Genomic DNA, 18,365 nt, shown 5'->3' with positions numbered 1-18,365 from the left:
CAGGCCTTTTTTAAACACATCCAGGGATGGTGACTCCACCACCTCCTCAGGCAGACCATTCCAGTAATTTATCACTCTTCTGTAAAAAACTTTTTCCTATTATCCAACCTATATTTCCCTTGGTGCAGCTTAAAACTGTGAATATACCTTGTAGAGGGAGAGAGGGCATAAAGAGGAATAAGAAGAAATGCAGCCTGCTTTTGTTGTAAACCAGGACATTGGGTAAATTATGGAATGGTGAGAGAAAGTCTTGAGAGGCAAAAATTTGAGGGAAAGCTCAGTAACATGAATTAAAAGAAAAAAAAAGCACAAATGTACAATGAAATCTGCAGTTCTTCCTTGAAGAACAGGAATTGCCATCACAAGAATTCTACAACTACTTCCAACTTTAACCCTCTCTGCAGGGTTAGTTATTAAGCTGCAGTGCATTTTTTAATGTCTAGATCATATTCTGAAGTTTAGAATTACAACATAGTATAGGAAATACTTCTCTCTCCAAGACTCACTGTTTCTCAGTGAAAGCTCTCTATGTCAAATGACACCTTTTCAAATATCCTTAATGTAATGCAAAAAAAAACAAAAGGAAAACAGAGGGGAATGTACTTTTTCCTCCAAATTATTCAGAAATTTCTCATCTTTTGTGTTCAAGCTTTAAATAAAATGCAATCATACTGGGAGAGAAATGACATTGGTAGAACAAGACAACAGCAATTTCAGAAAGTCACGAATAAATTATAATGGGGACAAGGCATTCATAACAAGAACTACAATTTTAAGTAATTGTTACTAAGTGCTCTTGCTGAAACAGTAAATAGATTTGAATTGCATGCAGAGGCAGCAGAATTCTAGTACTCTATGCAGACTACTAGAATATTCATTCACTAAGCACACAAAACAAACTCTTAAGGGAAAGTCTGACTCAACTGATATTGAACTGTTTGTTTTGAAACCTTGAAAAAGGTGAGTCTGCAATTCTGTATTGCTGTCACTTGGATACTCTATTGATACACAGGCTATACACAAACAGCTTGCACTGCACCTATTTGCTTTTGAACACTTGGAATAGCATTCCATCCCTCTCCTGTGAACAGCAATACTGAATAACATGGGAATGAAGAACAAGGAAAGGGTGGTCTTACAGATACTAACACTGTTCTGTAATCTGTGCCTATGATGACAACATGCCAGACTTTGTTTATGCAAATTTACTATAAATCTCAGTTTTTAGCAAGTTTCTTATGTTTTTGGAAAAAAAGAATTTCTTAAGCCTCTCAGCAAAGAAGTCTAAAGCAGAAATGTCTTTACATCTAAATAATTATAATTATATATTTTATTAAATATTCTATACTGCTGTATTAAAGAAATAATCTTGTATGAAATGTGCATTACCTCATTTTGCCAAGGAATTGAGACACAACCCGTCACAAATTTGGAATAGAAGTCATCATCTGTGGTATCCAGGTTCACTCCTTTCACTGTTGAGAACTGCTCAATGTCCAGGACATCTTTACAATAAACTGCACGTGGCTGCAGTACAAGACAAGATTACTTCATTAAAGTTTTGGATCTGGGGACTTTTAGTTTGGTTTTATTTTCTCTAGATGAGCAAAAGAGAGCAAAATGTCTGCAATTTTACATTTCACACTGCTGATCAGCAAATTATATTATTCTATGGAACAGAAATACAAAGATGCTCTTCATAAGTAACCAGAGCAATTCTATCCATCCTGCAAGTAAGAGAAAAGAAATATCAAAGCCAGAAACAGCTTGTTTGGATCTCAGTGATTATCATAATTCACTCATCTTCTGTCACCTTTCTTTCAACTCTGGAATATTTTCTTCAAAGCTATTCCTAATTTCTTCTGCATCTGAGCAATGGAAGGGGACTTTTATGGGGTAAGAAATCAGCTACAAAGCTCCCTAGGGAAATACCACTATTGTAAATTGTTTTGTGATCTCAGATGAAACACCACAAAACAATTAGTTATCATCAATAGCCACAATGGCATTCTCCTACCAGTGTAACTAACTTTAAAGGTTTCTCTGGAGTTCATATGACTGCTAACAGAATTATGACAGTTCTTCCCTTTTTAGATACTAATCAAATCTGTCTCACCTACTTACATCTGGCAAGAATGGAGGTTCTAACATGTTAGCTTCCAGCCTCTTGAAGTTGATGTTCTTGAAAATAGGATGTTGCTTTACAACAGCAGCTCCTCCTTCAGTGCAGCCCAGTCGTTCCCCTGGATTTTTAGCAAGTAACTGCAGATACATGGAAAAAAGCTGATCCATGATACAATCCCACAAGTAAAAAAAAAATAATCTACATACAATGTCTTGCAATCAGTTTATTTTGCTACTTGGGCTTTTATTAAGTAAATTTATCATGTATCAATTGGAACTATACCTGGAAACCCAAACAACAACATTCTGGGAACAAATATATTTTCAACAGACAAAAGAACCCCTGAAAGCACATTATTTGAAGATTATGCCCGAAGTTATATGAAAATATTTTAATTGATGTCATATTAAGAAGACTTGACAGTATAGACTTTGCAGTAGGCTTTCCTTTCAGGAAAGAGACTTCTATTTTTTCCTATGGGCTTAAGTAATGCATATCTTGCATTAAATAGTACAGAAAACCTGTGAAGTTTTCTGTATAAATTTAAGAAGAAGCAAGATAGAAAAAAAAATGTCTTGTAGATAATGTTTTATGTGAAGAAACCGGTGTACTACTCAGCCACTTGTTCCTATGCAGTATCCTGTCTGAGCATGCTATTGCACTCCATCTACAATAACAAGTGGTCCAAGCAGTACTAGACCATTTCATTCATGTGATGAATAATTAATTTATGCAGCTTTCCTTCATCTTGAGAAAAGTTCTGAATTCTTGAAGTTTGATAACTGAACAGCTCATGAACAATCACAAACTTTCATATGAACTAAAGGAAGGTTTAGGAAATCCCGTTCTGAAAATTTTTCAAGATTTTAAAATAAAGTAGTTGGTCTCTTTAAAAGGATTAGAAATTTAATTTCCAAACCTCTATGTCTCTTCACCCACCATCCTGCAGATGGATTTTGCCTCCTCTGAAAACTTGTCTGAGTATGTTTCCTGGTCCTCCTTTACTCTGCGGTCAATCTCGTCGCGTTTAACTCTTTCCTTGTGCTTCCTGAACGGAGACTGCCCTTCAATCATCTCATAAATCAAACAGCCAAGGCCCCACCAATCCGGACTGAATGTATACTTCTCGTTTTTGAGCACTTCTGGAGCTACAAAACAAAAACAAACACACACCCACATCATTTCACTTTAAATTGACTAATTGTGTGTATTGGAAAAACTCTCAGGTACTCTCTCTGGGCCCTGTGCAGACATATTTGTGTGACTCTTCTGTACTTTGAAGAAACTTTAATTTCTACAGTGAGAACTCTGTTTATATTCAAGAGAAAAACTTGATTTCTTGAATGCTTAAAACCAGTATTCTTTAGAGAATGAAAAAAAAAAACCTGAGAATGAAGTTTTCCATAGCATGGAAAGAAATGTAGTATCACAGTAATTTCTCTGTTTACCTGTGACCATAAATCTCTTTGAATCCCAGAAAAAAATTAGGTGCTTTGTTAAAGTTCTGCCTAAAGCTGGAATTTTCAGTTAAGTTTTCAAGTTTATCAGTAGGCTTACAATTAAGTAACATCTACAAATGCATATTATAACCTTTCTTCTTCCCATAACATGTCTAGTAACTAATCCAGGTCCAATACAGTTCTTAAATTCACAGAAGCAAATTTTCTGGTAAAATGTAACTAGCAAAGGATGCTTTACATACCCATGTAACCAACAGTCCCAACACGTCCTCGGACAGTTTCACCTTCTGGAATCTGCACAGCTAATCCAAGATCTGAAATCCTGATATGTCCTATTTATGTCAAAATAAATTATACATAGTCAGCCAATTAATGAAGTAAAATAATGAAGTACTATCACTTTTAAAACAAAAAATTTCTATTGCACATCTCAGAAAAAACCCCACTGCAAAGTATCAAAAGATTCATATAGCCCTAAGTTTAACTTAACTTGAAAAGAGTGTTTTATTCAGCTCCTCCTTAAAAATGTGCAGAAACAGAGACACAGATATAACTGATTTTCTGAAGGTCAGACAAAAATAATTTGCTCGTAAGCACTCTAATTCCTAGCTTTGGCATAGGCTGCTGTTCTTGGACAAAGAGAAATGCTCATTTCAGATTCTGCATCTATGCATCAGACACTTGTGGTTTTCCATTCTGCATACCCACCACAAGCCCTTAGCTTTCTGAATCCTTAGTAAAACTTCAAAATTAATTTATTCCAAATGTGAGAAAACTGTAGCCTGTACTGAGAGAGCTCTTTTTCCTGTAATGAAGTGCCTCAATAATGCCAAACATGAGTACTTGGAATTGCTATCCCCACTCCCACCCCAAAACAAACCAAGAGCAGCCCAGTCAATAATCCACTCAGAATTATTTATATAGTAACATGTCAGTTCAATTCTGGGATTTCCTCTTCTCATGAATCACTCCTAAGTGGAAAACAGCTTTTATTGCACTTTATCAGCCAAATGTCTCAAGTTGACCTTCCCCTATCACACACAACCTTTAGAGCTGTATCTCTAACAGAAATCATCTGGCAATGGACTGGTTTGTCATGCACTGCTCAGTGGGGAACCAGTCCAAGCAGGGCAATGGGAATAAATCCACCCCACTCTCCTTTACATTCCCATGGATATTCCCATTCTTTGTTGGATAGACTCCTGAACTGTTTCAAGCACATTCAAGACATTTCAAGGCGAGAACTGTATGGACATTTTAAGGTAAAAACACATAAGATACTTTCTCAATAAAAATGTAAAAGTCTAGAGAGAAGAAAGAACAATTACATTTCCAATTCAATTCTAAAACAATTTTGTAGAAAGATTTGTGGCAAAAACGAAAAAAAAGAGCAAAACTCACACTTATTTCTAACACTGGTTATAAGGACAGGGATACTGTTGTTTACAGAAACACCACAGACTCACAGAATGATTCAGGCTGGAAGGGATTTCAGAAGGTCTCTAGTAAAACCTTCTGAGCAAGCAGGCAGCCCAAAGTGTCCCAGGCTTTTAAAATACTTATTTAGAAAGCCTCCAAGAGTGGACACTGCATCACCTCTCTGGGTAGCCCATTCCAATGCCCAATTAACCTTTGTGCATATATGCTGTGGCATTCAAAAAGCTCTACAGCATCAATATTGGTTAACAGCATATTAACTTCTTATGTACATGTGTTAGATAATCAGGGGATGGAGAGAAAGAGAGAGAGAGAGAGAGAGAGGAGAAAGTCAAGTTCGATTTTATATACTGGTTGGAAATAAGGTAATGCTCTGGAGCAGCAAATGCTATTTTAAATACATTCAGATGCTCCTGTGTTCCCTGACATCTGATGAACTCCTTTTCAAGTGCAAGATCTGAGCTCCTGAAGAGATTTTCTAATTAGTCTCCTGTGCTCTCTGGAACTAGATCAAAATATCCCTGGCAGAGAAGAAGCATTCTAGTGCAGTCCTGCAAGGCTACATTTTTCCTCAAAGAACCCTTCAGCTTTTCTAAGACATTGCTGGAGAGAAAAATTAAAGAATGCATTTGATGTCTAGCAAATGTCTTGGAAAGTGACTTCTCTCAAGCATCATTTTTTTTGAAAATTATCAGTCAGAACATGCTGACTTTAAAAAAAATAGTGTGCTAATGACTTCAAAAACAGTTTTTCCTCAACTAAAATGCTCAGCAGTTACAAGAACAAACTTGTAATATTAATCCACAGCTTAAAAGAGAATTCCTGCACATGTTCCACAGTCAATTCAAAAGATTCTGGTAATGACTTGCATACAAAGTCATTAAAGAGAATTAATTTGGCTTTTGACAAACAAAGGACTACAAACAGTTCTTCAATTTGCTTGTACTTCCTTGATTCCTTCCAGCCACATATGCATCAGAGACCATCAGACCTCTTTTAGTCAAAATGTTAAAACAGAAATACTTCAGATTTCTTCCCACTGTCTAAACAATCTGGTTTACTAAGTAAAATTCTGCCCCCCTCATCTAACAAATCATGTTTCCATAATTGAAGAAAAGACAAACAAAACAAATCCACGTAAAAATTTTAGTGATATTAAATCAAGAGGAGGAGGAAAATGAGGAGCAAAAGAGAAAAACTAGCCATTTGAAGGTAGAAAATTGACCCTTCATAAATATTAATGGTTGACTCCCAAAGTTTTCCCCTGCTTTCTAAAAAGCAAGGCAGTATTGTCTTTGGTAAATTAAGATTCACCAATGAGGTCTCTTTTATTATGAAGAAATCCCTTACATTTCTGGCTTGGTATTAGAGGTATAATTCCTGATTTCAAATTAATTTTAATTTTTACTTACCACAGTCATCAAGAAGTATATTCTCAGGCTTCAAGTCTCTACAAATTAAACATAGAAATGTGAATTAAGCAAAGACAAAACTATAAGCCTTCAAATGCAACAGATTCAACAGAAAACAACTTGGTTCTGACTGAAGCAATTTATCCAGTTCCACCTATAAACAAAAAAAAAAATCTGTGAAGCTGATGACCTATAATACAAATAGTTTAACCAGAGAACCAGATCCACTGTCCCTGAACTCTTTAGCCCTCTTTAATTGATATTACCATAACTATTTAATTTATATTAACAAAGGCAACACAACACTAAAGTCCTGATATAAAGAACCAGTATTTACACACAAATTTGTGCTCATAAGTGAAAAACCTTTCTCCTGAGGACTATCAGCTTTACAACTCCCCAGTGGTAAAATACAAGTGTTTGCTGCAGTTTGATGCTGACCCCTTGCTATATTTCACCCCAGGGCATCAGAATATCAAAGACTAATAATCCCAAGACTAAGCACAGGCTTAATATCATTGATTCCAACTCAATTTCTTTAATTTGGCCATGCAACTTCTAAAGCTTTCACTTCACCTAGTTAAGATTCTTTGCAATAACTTTCTAGAAGTTTCCTATTACTTTTCTGTAAACATCGAAGTTTCACAAACAACATTTTTTAACTATTAAATGATAGCAAGACTCAGGAAATACTAAAAGGGCAATAAATTCAGCATTGCGATTGCATCTTGTGCATTTTTACTTTGAGAACAAAAGAAAATATTGAATGGAATGTTTGAACTTTTCCCTGCTCAAGGAAAATTTGGGGAGTCATTCAAGCTGAATCAGAAGTTTTTCTAGGATTTATCCCTACCAGATTCTCCTGAGGATATACATACATATATAGATGCATGAAAATTTGTATAAAATGTATAATGTACATTATTATTTATAATAGTGCACTATAGATTGTTATAATATATATTGTTAATTTTTAATGGTTATTTTTTATATGTGTGTATTTGTGGTATGCATCAGTAAGCATGTGGACTGAGACGGTCTCTTAGATTTATTCCACCATAAATATAAGCCAGAAATAGACACATAAAACCCAGCAGTTGGCTAAAGAATCAGCTATTGAAATAGATTCTTAAAACAAATATGCATCTATACATATATACATACAGTTGTGGCAAGAAGAAGAATCTGAATAACATAAAAGAAAAAAAATTTAGGAAGAATGACTCTAGAGTTGCCATTCTAAATGAGAGAAAACTGTTCACCAACAAATCTAAGTAGGATTTTTCCCCCCATATATTGGTTAATTGATGTTCTGTAATATGTGTATTCATGGTAAAGTTTCATTATCTTATGAAATTAACTATATACAAAAGTCATAAAGATGCTCTGCTTCTCATGGTTTTAAGTCTCAACAATCCTTATAATGGTAATAAATGGATGTTAAATATAAGATTACAGAGAAACCAGGAGAGATCAGAGGTAAAAAACTGAAGAACACTAGGATTTGACATAAGTGTTTGAAGGTTGTCTTGTGGGCAAACAGCTAACAAGTTGGAGCTGTGGTTTGGGCTCTTTTGTTTTGTTTGGGCTTTTTTTGTTATTTTGTATTTTAAACAATCAGTTTTGTTTTCATTTGAACAATGTAAAATGACCTACTTGTAGCTGATGAAATGTCTCACCCCTGCTTCCCTCCTATGTGTATGCCTAAACCCAGTGTGTAATATTGCAAGACTGGCCAAATTCTCTAGGGAACCACATCCAACCACCAGCATAAACCTGATTCACTCTGCTTCTGCCACTTCCCACTCTGTGTGTCCGTGTGTGTGACACTTGGTGTTACACAGCACAAGTACAAAGAAAGCATTCTCGGTCCACCACTAAGTTTGTTTGCTTGTTCTGTAACATTAATGCATACCAGGGGTTAAATGATGTATGTACAGAGACAAAACAGAGCATTAAAATCATACAATCTCAATTGCAGTGCATAAAGCTTCTGATAGTTTCATTAATTCAAAGGCAATAATAATTTTATTGGAGGAATCTGAAACTAAAACAGAAGAAGGAGCTTTTCACAAGGGCTATGACTATCCTGTTACCTTTGGGAGTGTAACATGCAATGCAGCCAGGGACTTCTAGAGCCCTCTGTGAACTACTTTAGAGTGGGCAGGAATACAATGCCATACTCCTAAAACTTATGCATTAAAATTATAAATTAATTTGCTTTGTAAATAATAGTTTAATTTAATTTCATACTGTTTTAAAATATATCTGTTTTTAACACTGTTTTTAAAATATATCAAGCATCAAGACCTAAATCAACAGCAAGAAGACATAAGACATATATTCCTAGGGATATGCCATGAAAAGGACAACTAATTTTTTTTTATTCTTTTCCTACAAAATTAAAATACAAACTTGTTTTAGTAGGAAACAATTAATATGTTCAACACCGAAGAGATGTGGAAAAGTACAAGTAAGTGTAGATGACACTCACCTGTAAACAATTCTCTCCCTTTGCAAATCCTCCAGACCACAGCACAGTTCTGCAGCATAGAAAATAGCCCTTTCTTCATCAAAGCCAGGATTTCCCATGTTATATATGTGAAACTTCAGATCCCCTCCATTCATTATGGTTAACACTAAACACAGGGCATCTTTTGTCTCATATGTATAGGATAAACTAACCTAAAAATGGGCAGAGTGAGAACACAACCATTAATCATTCATAAACCCCAAAACAATTCACAGATCTTTTTTCCGATACAATCAACTTATGAATCCTTTTTTAAGGCAAAAAGAACAAAACATACAAGTGGAAAACCATTCCTGCAGATTACTGGTAGACACAAAGGAATTCAGACTAATTTGCCTGTGTACACAAACCAGACACACAACCCAAAAGCTTAGTGGCAGATCTGTTCATGTACCCAGAAAATACAGTTATTGATGATGCCCCTCAGCTGCATGGTACCTGTATTACTCTTTGTCCAGACAGCATGAGCATATTCCTGATTTTAGTAATATCTCATGAATTATGCACTGCCAAACCATCTTCCTGAACTACGAGACTCAAAACTGCCCTAGAGGAACTCAAATTATTTTAAATCAAATCTGTAGTTTCTATTCCTACCCCTGCCTCCCCCCAGGTAACTGCATATTTCCCTCATTTAGAACTTGCCAACAGTAAAGACTCAGTACAACTCCTTACAATCTTTCTTCTCACTGTACTTGAAATGTGGTGCTGATAGGCAAGGACAAAGCACCACATTTTTTTCAGGTTTTAGGTAAAAGTTTTTAAAGTGCATTTAAAGTTTTAAAGTAAACTTGTGAAATAAAACAAAACCCTCCCCACTTAACACAACATAATATATCACAAAATTTAACTGCTTAAGTTACAAATTCATTTTCAATAAAAAAAGTTATGCTATGCAGATGATCATCTGGTAGGATCTTCAAAATTACCTACCTTGTACTAAGAGCAAAGGAATTCAAACATACTTAGCTTACATTAGGTAAACTAGCTAGGTAAAAAAAAAAGTAGCGTGGGGTTTTTTTTAACTCAAAACATTTATTTTAAATGTGTACAAGTAAATGATTGTTTTAATTCAGTAACAGAACCAAATTCTTCCTTCAGAAGTATAAATACAATACTAAATAATAAAACTAAATACATACAGAAATCAGCTACTCAAATCAGCTACTCAAGGCATAGCTTCCCATTTGGTGGTTTTAACTGCCGTGTCCAGCTATTTATGACTGTACTTGTGACAGAGGCATGACAAGTTATCTGCCCACTTCAAAACCAGCATTACTGCAAATGCTAGACCTAGATCTTCTCTGCTGCATAAAAACCACCATTGGATAGCAAGAAGCAAATAATTAATCCTCAATTTTATAAAGCAATTTCAAATTCAACTTGGATCAATTATTAATTTACAGTGTTTACATATGCTGAAAAAAATGTTACTCAAAAATAGAAGTTTCACTGTTTTAGTAACTTATGGATCAATTCAGGTACTCCCTGGATTCAGTTTCAATCAATTTAAGCACAGAAGCCTTGTGCAAAAATAACATTAGCATATTTATACAAAACCATAATTTACAATAGTTTAAAATATTAATGTGTCTGGCCAGCAAGTTCTTAATTTTTCTTGTAGCTGGCAGTATTCTACAGTGGTTTTTCTAATACATAAAAAACTTATCAGAAAATGCATACATACATATTTTATACATATATATTTATAAATAACTTTCACTATCCTCTAAAACAGGTACTTTAAAATCCTCTGAACAGCAATACAAAATTTATAAGTAAATGGATTTCAAACCAAAGCAAAGTGTATTTGAAATTAACATTTAAATGACATTTCAATTAAAAAGTAAACATTACCTGGGGAAAGTTTTACTTGGTGTATCTTTGAACATTTTAACTTCTTATATTGCTTTGTAATTAGAGCTACTAACAGAGCATAATTTATATAAGTTACAAATGCTTAGGTATTAAAACTAAGATTTCCATTACATGGAAATTCCATTAAAAAGTTAATTGTTTCACATCCAAGATACTGCTTGAAGCCTTGGTACACAGCAAAGCAATATAACCTGAATCAATACAGTATTAAAATGTCATGTTTGCCTTAAAATACATCAGCAACGGAGTAACAAATGCTATAAAAATACCTCAGGATATAAAATTAAGCAGAGGACAAAGATTCAGTGGCATCAGCATGCTGAAACCCTGCCCTAATGTTCTGGCTGTCAGAAATAAAGCAGGTGGACCAAAAATAATCCTTGTGCACTGAACTATTCCCAATCACATACAAAATGCATTTATTATTGTATCAATCATTCCTCTCATGCACTCCTTAAATCAATTTTAAAAAGAGTTTTGTGCCCACAAGTTCCTGGAAGAGATAAATGAAGCAAACAAGATAAATTTCTGAAAATAGAAAGTAGATACTTACTACAAACCTACTATTCACTTTTTCTAGAATTCTTTTTTCATTTAGAGCCATTGATTCTCCTTTCCTCTTCTTTATTCTCTTTTTTTCTAGCTTTTTGCAAGCATACATTTTTCCTGTTGCCCGTACTTGACAGGCACACACCTACAAAAAGAAGGATAGTGTATCAGAGATGCTTGAGGCTTCTTAGAATTTTTATTTTAAAGAAAATTAAATTTAACTTTCTTTTTAAATTCTTTAATGCTGTCAGAAAATTATGGTCTGTAACTATCAATACAGAACTTTTGCTCATGAAACAACTTTAAAGGTTCACAAAAACTGCAACAGAAGTAGAAAAAGTGATTATACAGAGGCAAGTACATTTCTTTGGGGGTAGAATAGTTTAGCAAAACTGTGGATCCTGTGGTAGTGAAACGAGTGACTACAGTAACAGTGCTAAGTGTCCTAATATGTGTTAAGGACAAATATTCATATCACAATAAACCAGGAGAAAGATAATGGTAATTTAGTTGCACTCTCCTTCCATATAGGGCACTGGTTAAAATATGTACAGAGGCAGTTCAATAAATTATAAACAGAATTATTAAAATCTATATATTTTAAATTAGGTTCATGAATATTCTACATAATTAGCAAATTGCAACTAAATTCTCATTTCCAAATGAAATTTCTAAATAGAAGTGACTTTTGTCAGTCACTACAAGTTTTCTGCAGCTTTGTGCATGACCTACAATGCTTTAACACATTACAACAGTTTGCATTGACAACAGCTTGCCAGGTGATGTGTCAAATGTAGATTGACAGAGACAAGAGTTAAACAGACTCCCCTTTTTCTTTGATTCCTTAAGAAGCGCCTTGCAGAAAGATTCTTCTGTACTCACCTCTCCAAATCCACCTTTGCCTAGTACTCGGTAATGCCTAAATGTGTGTTTGGTTACTGGCTGCCTGATTAACAGAAACAATCAATTACTGCAACAGGAATTACAAACGTTAGCAATCCCTCCCCACCCTGAGGTCTGTCTTCATTTTCTCCTTTCTGTTCTGACATATTTCTGAACAGATGCTGCCTTAACCTCATGTAGAAGTACCATAATGAGCTGAATTTCAAACGAAAGGGGTGCTCTGCTAAGAAACGTGGGCTCCCTCATCTGGTCACCAGGCACTGCCAACAGCAGGAAGGAAAGCTGCCCAGGTCGGCCCTTTGCTGCCTCAGTCAGAGCCTGCAGTGCTCCCAGCACAGGCCATTGTCACCTCCTGCCGCCTCCTTTATTGGCTCGCTGACATGCAGACTGTATTTCAGTGCGATCATGCTGACAATGTGGCATTTAAAAGGTAAACCATCGCTGATTTCCCTTGGCTTTTTACTAAAGAAAGAGTTGTGGTATGCAAGAGCAGTTCAAGAGCCAATTTGTTAGGGTATTGATGCAGAGGAGGAGGAACAGATAACTGGAGGCAGTAGAGCTGTTGATCCCTCTATGCTAAAACTCTCCTGAATGTGTCAGAGCAGGGCTATCACAAGGGACTGGCTTTTCCTGTGTTTGCTTTAAATGAGCACTCACTGTTACTGCAGCTTTGCTCTTAGGACAACAGTGGAGGTTCATTTAGTAGAAAATTTGAGTGACTTCCCTAGTTCTCTTACTGGGTTTTGCAAACAATTCAGTAAAATAAAGACATTGGATAGTTGGAATTTACAACAAAATCAGTGCTCAAGCACCTTAATGTTTGAATGTGTGATCACAAGGGGCTGAATTTGAGTCAATTTGTAACAATTTCAGCCTTCTGAAAGAGTCTGGACACTCACCTAGTATTGATTTGAATGTACTACATTCTGATACATATATAATATGTAAATCTTGCTATCTTGTAATTACTAGATCTGTATCTGTACCACCCTAAAAAACCTAGTACCAATCCAATTACCCAGTGGGTTATAATACTAGATTAATCTGTTTATTAACCACTCATTAGACCAAATTTGAAACTAAAGGATGAGAGTACTCCCAAGAAAGATTGGTATTCCACTGCACACTTGACAGCAAAATATTTCTGAATTTGAATTTACCCTTAATACCACTTAAGACTTAAGATTTATCACTTAAAGGTTACAGACAGACAGTTCCATTGGAGTATTGGTTCTCCTGCTATCCATCAACATCATCCTTTACATCTTGTCTTTCAGATCATAATTTCTTAGACAGGCAGTCTCATTTAGCATTCAGCTCTACAGCATTTCCAGCATAAAAATCAAAATTTGCCAAAGCTAAATAATAATGCAAACATTATAAATAAACTTACTTTTCCAGCCATTTCCACTGTAAGAAACGGGAAAAATACACACTCTCCTGGTAAGCTTCAAAAGGTCTTTTGCTTAGGTATTCATGGACAATTCTAGCAGGAAAATAAACAGAAAAATAAAATCCATCTTATTCTGAAAAAGGCTGCTGAAGCAAGAGGTGCTATCAATCTACAGACATATATTTAAACATATCAATGAAGCTGTAGGCAGAAAAACATCACCACTGTGCTCTACAATGGTTTTGACCTAAATGTCTCACAAAGTGAGACAAAAACTGAAACAGAAAATTGTTCCTGTCAAAACACTTGTGAAGGCCAAACTACTGTTACTTATACAACTAGACACTTTGACCTCTGCATTTTCATTGTCTTCAAACCCTCTTAAACATCAGCTTCTCAGCAGCTTTTTATGTATGTATGACCCTGCAAATATGAACTCTGAAAGGATCTACAAGGTTTCATGTATTCTTTGGAGACTGGTAAATACATTTTTTTTCTAGGATTTGAAATTGAAGTTCTAAAAGCCGTATCCAAACCTTGAACACCAAGTACCTTAAAAGAACCACACCAAGATGGAGGTGGGGAGGGAAAGAAGTCATTCAAACTGTAGTCAGGTCTTTATTGGACAGGGGAAAGGGGATGATCTACATGAGACACTCCATTTGAGACATGTTTTATGAGCTGTTCTCACACAGCCCTTTCAATCTTATAATCTCAGCTTGTTACAAAGCATGCTTATTTCTGTTGCCAGGGAGATGACCCAAGCAGTGACAAAACCTGTAGTCATCCTTCAGACATGATCAAGCATGCCTTGAAGAACCAGAAATATTAGAAACATAAAGGCTTTAAAAAGACATGTAACACTCATAAACATGTACCATCCCTCCAAGACAAGCCTCCCCTGCTACTACTGTGTGAAATATCACTCCATGACTGCAGAACAAAACCAAGTTGTATTGTTTTGTGTTAGCTATTAAAAGTGATCCTCTAATCAGCCATCTTAATGGCACATAAGTGTTGGCCTCAGTTAAACCTGTTTTCAAGAACCTTAAATGTCTAAAGTTGTTCAGAAACCTTTCAAGCTTCAATTTATAATTTCATATTTTTCTGAGTACCTCCATAATGGAAGAGAGTCTCTCAAAAAGTAAGAATACAGTAAAGAGAAATATCATTTATCTTACAGAATTCTTGGTGTCAGACAACAGTGTGATTTTATGCAAAAGCAGCATTAAAAAAAAAGCTCTGCAAAAGTCAAACATCTAAATCACATCTGAAGGAAACCCAATCATCTAATAAATCTGTTCCAAGTTTCTTACTTTACTTACTCATTTTAGGGACTCAGTACTTCTGGGTATAACAACTTCATATTTCACTTTCCTTAGAAACACATAAATTTCTCTTGTAATTCTCAAACTTAGCACTAGGCATTTTTAACTTACCTAGTACAGTCCATGAAAAGATCCTTAGAAGGGTTCTTTTCCAGTCTTGCTTTACATTCATTTACTGTTTCCTGAGGTATTTCTGGCAAGTGTGCTGCAGACTTAACATAATAAAAAAGAAAGGAAAGCAACAATGAAAGCATGTAAATCAATACAAAAACTAAAAGTTTTGTATTCAAAGATAAATTAAATTTTTTAATACAGTTAAAGGAATGGAACAGTTTGACTAAAGAGAAAATCAAGAAAGTCGTATTTGAGCAAAATTTTTATTTCTTTCCTGTTACAGAACAATGCATTGAAAGTTATTTCAGTTATTTACTATTTCAGTATCTGGGGGAATAAACTTGGCAATAAGTCAAATTTCTTTTTCTTTCCATAAGTCTACCACCAAAAAAGCAAGTCATCTCTTTGGCTTGGCAGGATGGAAAGGAGAAAGAAACACAAACACAGGCTGGGAAACTATTTCAAACCAGGTCAAAGAAATCTGGAGTTTTTTGAAAAATGTATGTGAATTACGTTAGTCCCAAAGAAATTCTCAAAAAGATGTACAAATTAAGATTCCATCTGCTTATGAGGCATCCTCAAGGCCTTTTATATAAGATGACCAAAGCAAGAGAAGCAGAAGGAACATCTCTTCATAAAAAGCAAATATCGAATTATATACCCACAGAAAAGCTTCCACTGGATACCAAAGAAAAGACATTTGATAAATGTAAAAAATCAGCTACTAATGATTACCATGGAAAACAAAGTAACAGAATGCTTCAGAAGAAAACAGCATTTCACTTTGTGAAAACCTGCAGCAATTCTGAAAATTTACAGCAAACAACCAATGCCACACAGGAGTCTAAAAGACTTCAGATGACAATACACCAAGTTAATTCGGTTTTAAATTTTCTGTAGGTGTTAAATGGAGAATAAATTGTAATTGTAGTAGTTATTTAAAAGCAGAGATCACTCAAGGTTTCTACTCAAGTTGATTGAGCAGAATTTTAGAAGGCAGCACACCTCTCAGAAAGACAAAAATGGGATCAATGAAGTTTGAAAGTCAGTTTACTAAAAACAATGCAACCACTTATATCTCTCTATTTATCTGACACTTCCAAAGCACTTGAGGAAATTTTTGCAATATATTTACCCCATTAGTGAAGTATGTCTCTAAAACTTTGAGGCCACAGTCTATGCGCTTTTCATCTGAAGATACCTCATATTCTGCCTAGGGAAATGGAATTGAAAAGTTTATTATGCTCACAGTCACTTGGCATCTTTTACATGATGACAGGTAAATTTTATCATGAATAACACAATACTCCTAATATAAAAGAAACAGAAGGCTATAAGGTAAAACATGTATGAAGAACAGTCCTAAGGAAAAAAACAAAGCATATGGAATTTAATCTTTGGAAAACATACAAAATCTAGCAATTAGTCTAAAAGCAATTACAGAAACTGCATCCTAGAGGTTAAACTAGATCAACTACAATTAAATAGTATTTATGTAGTGTTGTAGGACAGAATGACCCAGATGGAAAATAATCAGGATAACAATAATCAGCTTTTTCTTCACTGTACTTTTTTCCCTTCATGTGTTATTCTTCGCCTCAGTTTTGGGTAAAACCAGGATAAAACTACTTTCTACAAGCTTATAAATGAGATCTAAACCAAACCCTACATCATTCTTTGAAAAATTAAATTGATTAGATACAAGTCTTAAAAGTTTTTTAACTTAGTAACATCTGGTACTGAGATGAAGAAAAAGAGAATTGTGTAACACAGTGCTTTTTGCAGATAAACAACTGGCAGCTGAACAGAGCTCCAGAAGTGGCTACTTATGGAAAAAATCCACAACCAACAAATCACCACACAGATACTACTACTGAAAAACTCCAAGGACTACTTACTATTAATAATGTTATGGAATAATCTAGAAGCAGACATCAGAAGTTACAAGATTTCAAGAGAACCCCAAATCTGGGGAAAGATAAATTAGAAAAGAGCAATCTCAAACAGCAACATGTATTAGGTTTGTTAGCTGGGCCAACTCAATCAAAGCTTATTTCATATTTCAGGATGTAAATGCATGCACCTAGGAACAAAGAATACATGGCAGACTTCCAGGATGGAGAACTGTATCAAACAAAACAACAGTGGGGCTTATTGAGACAACAATCATTAGAAACCTCATTGGAAATTACAAGTAATTGATGTAATCAGAAGTTACTTACCTTTATAAAGAAAACTAGAACACTAAAAAATGACAGTCCAAGAACCAAACACACACAATACTGGAAATAATGGAATTCCTGATTTCCAGTTCTGCCATTAATGACAACTAATCAACACTGACTCAAGTCATCAACATCTTTTTTTACTGCAACATTATGGTATCACCCACTTCAGCACACTACTCAAATCCATCAATCCAAATGCAAGCCATAATCTCTGCTGTTCAATTCCACAACAGCAAGTGGAAAGGAAATGGTGAGGAATTCTTCTGCAACTGCTAATCAACCTGAGCAAGTCAGAAAAGTTTATCAACCTAAAGTTCAGCAGTGTGCTTAGCATCTTTAACACTAATTTAATGCAATTAATTAGGCATACTGTTTTAAGTGGATAGTGTAATTTAAAAGGAATTTTGAGAGGTGGCCTTTCCAAATATTTCTGTTACTTACAGGGAAGTTTGAACTGTAACTGATTCCTTTTCATATGTGAGTAACCCTGTCCCTAGCTGGTGAAATGAGTCACTAGATTGGATAACTCATTCCTCATTTTAAGTTCTGTCACTTACATTCAATGATTTCACAACTCTTCTTTCTGTAAAGCCAAGCTGACTCCAGACTTTTAGGTCACGCCTTCCCAAGAACTGGACCTTACCAGACTCAGAATTCAGTACAGGCAGACAACACAGCATTGGTACCACCTTGATTTTGGACTCCAAAAATTATCACACTGCTGAAATCACATTGCTTCATGTAAAAGAGTCAGAAAACTCCATTAACTACGATGCAAGGTTTTTAAGGCTATGATATTTCATTTTGGGAATTTCTTTTTCCCCAAAAAAGTAAGCCTAGAATTTTTTTAACCTCTTAAAAAGCTAAGCTTGGCAAAAGCCAAGGAAAAAAGCACACAGCCTCAGCTTTTGCTTCCTGTATTGCCTTACAAAGAATACCAACGCAAGAAACCCCTCAACCCCTAAAAGATCAAATCTTGCTGAAGTCTGGTGCTGAAGTCCACAA

The 18,365-nt window shown here is 35.1% G+C and overlaps 1 protein-coding gene across 2 annotated transcripts in view; it reads right to left on the bottom strand.

Annotated features, from left to right (window-relative positions):
- GRK4 (G protein-coupled receptor kinase 4) overlaps positions 1 to 18,365 on the bottom strand; it is a 34,453-nt gene that overhangs the window by 2,504 nt on the left and 13,584 nt on the right. The window contains exons 4-14 of one of the 2 annotated variants that reach the window (XM_054295493.1): positions 16,268 to 16,345; positions 15,130 to 15,230; positions 13,691 to 13,783; positions 12,277 to 12,340; positions 11,399 to 11,539; positions 8,929 to 9,119; positions 6,435 to 6,472; positions 3,828 to 3,917; positions 3,065 to 3,273; positions 2,125 to 2,262; positions 1,390 to 1,527 (exon numbers count right to left, since the gene is read on the bottom strand). In XM_054295493.1, coding sequence (XP_054151468.1) covers positions 1,390 to 1,527; positions 2,125 to 2,262; positions 3,065 to 3,273; positions 3,828 to 3,917; positions 6,435 to 6,472; positions 8,929 to 9,119; positions 11,399 to 11,539; positions 12,277 to 12,340; positions 13,691 to 13,783; positions 15,130 to 15,230; positions 16,268 to 16,345 — 1,281 coding nt within the window. Of the gene's footprint in view, positions 1 to 1,389; positions 1,528 to 2,116; positions 2,263 to 3,064; positions 3,274 to 3,827; positions 3,918 to 6,434; positions 6,473 to 8,928; positions 9,120 to 11,398; positions 11,540 to 12,276; positions 12,341 to 13,690; positions 13,784 to 15,129; positions 15,231 to 16,267; positions 16,346 to 18,365 lie in introns of those variants that run through there. The other variant, XM_054295494.1, reaches the window with a different exon arrangement.

This window comes from Melozone crissalis, unplaced genomic scaffold, assembly GCF_028551555.1.
Source record: "Melozone crissalis strain CALT ecotype California unplaced genomic scaffold, PUWL_Pcris_2 ptg000006l_1, whole genome shotgun sequence".
Taxonomy (NCBI): Eukaryota; Metazoa; Chordata; class Aves; order Passeriformes; family Passerellidae; genus Melozone; species Melozone crissalis.
Note: the sequence above shows the minus strand (reverse complement) of the source record. Positions and strands in the feature narration are given on the sequence as shown.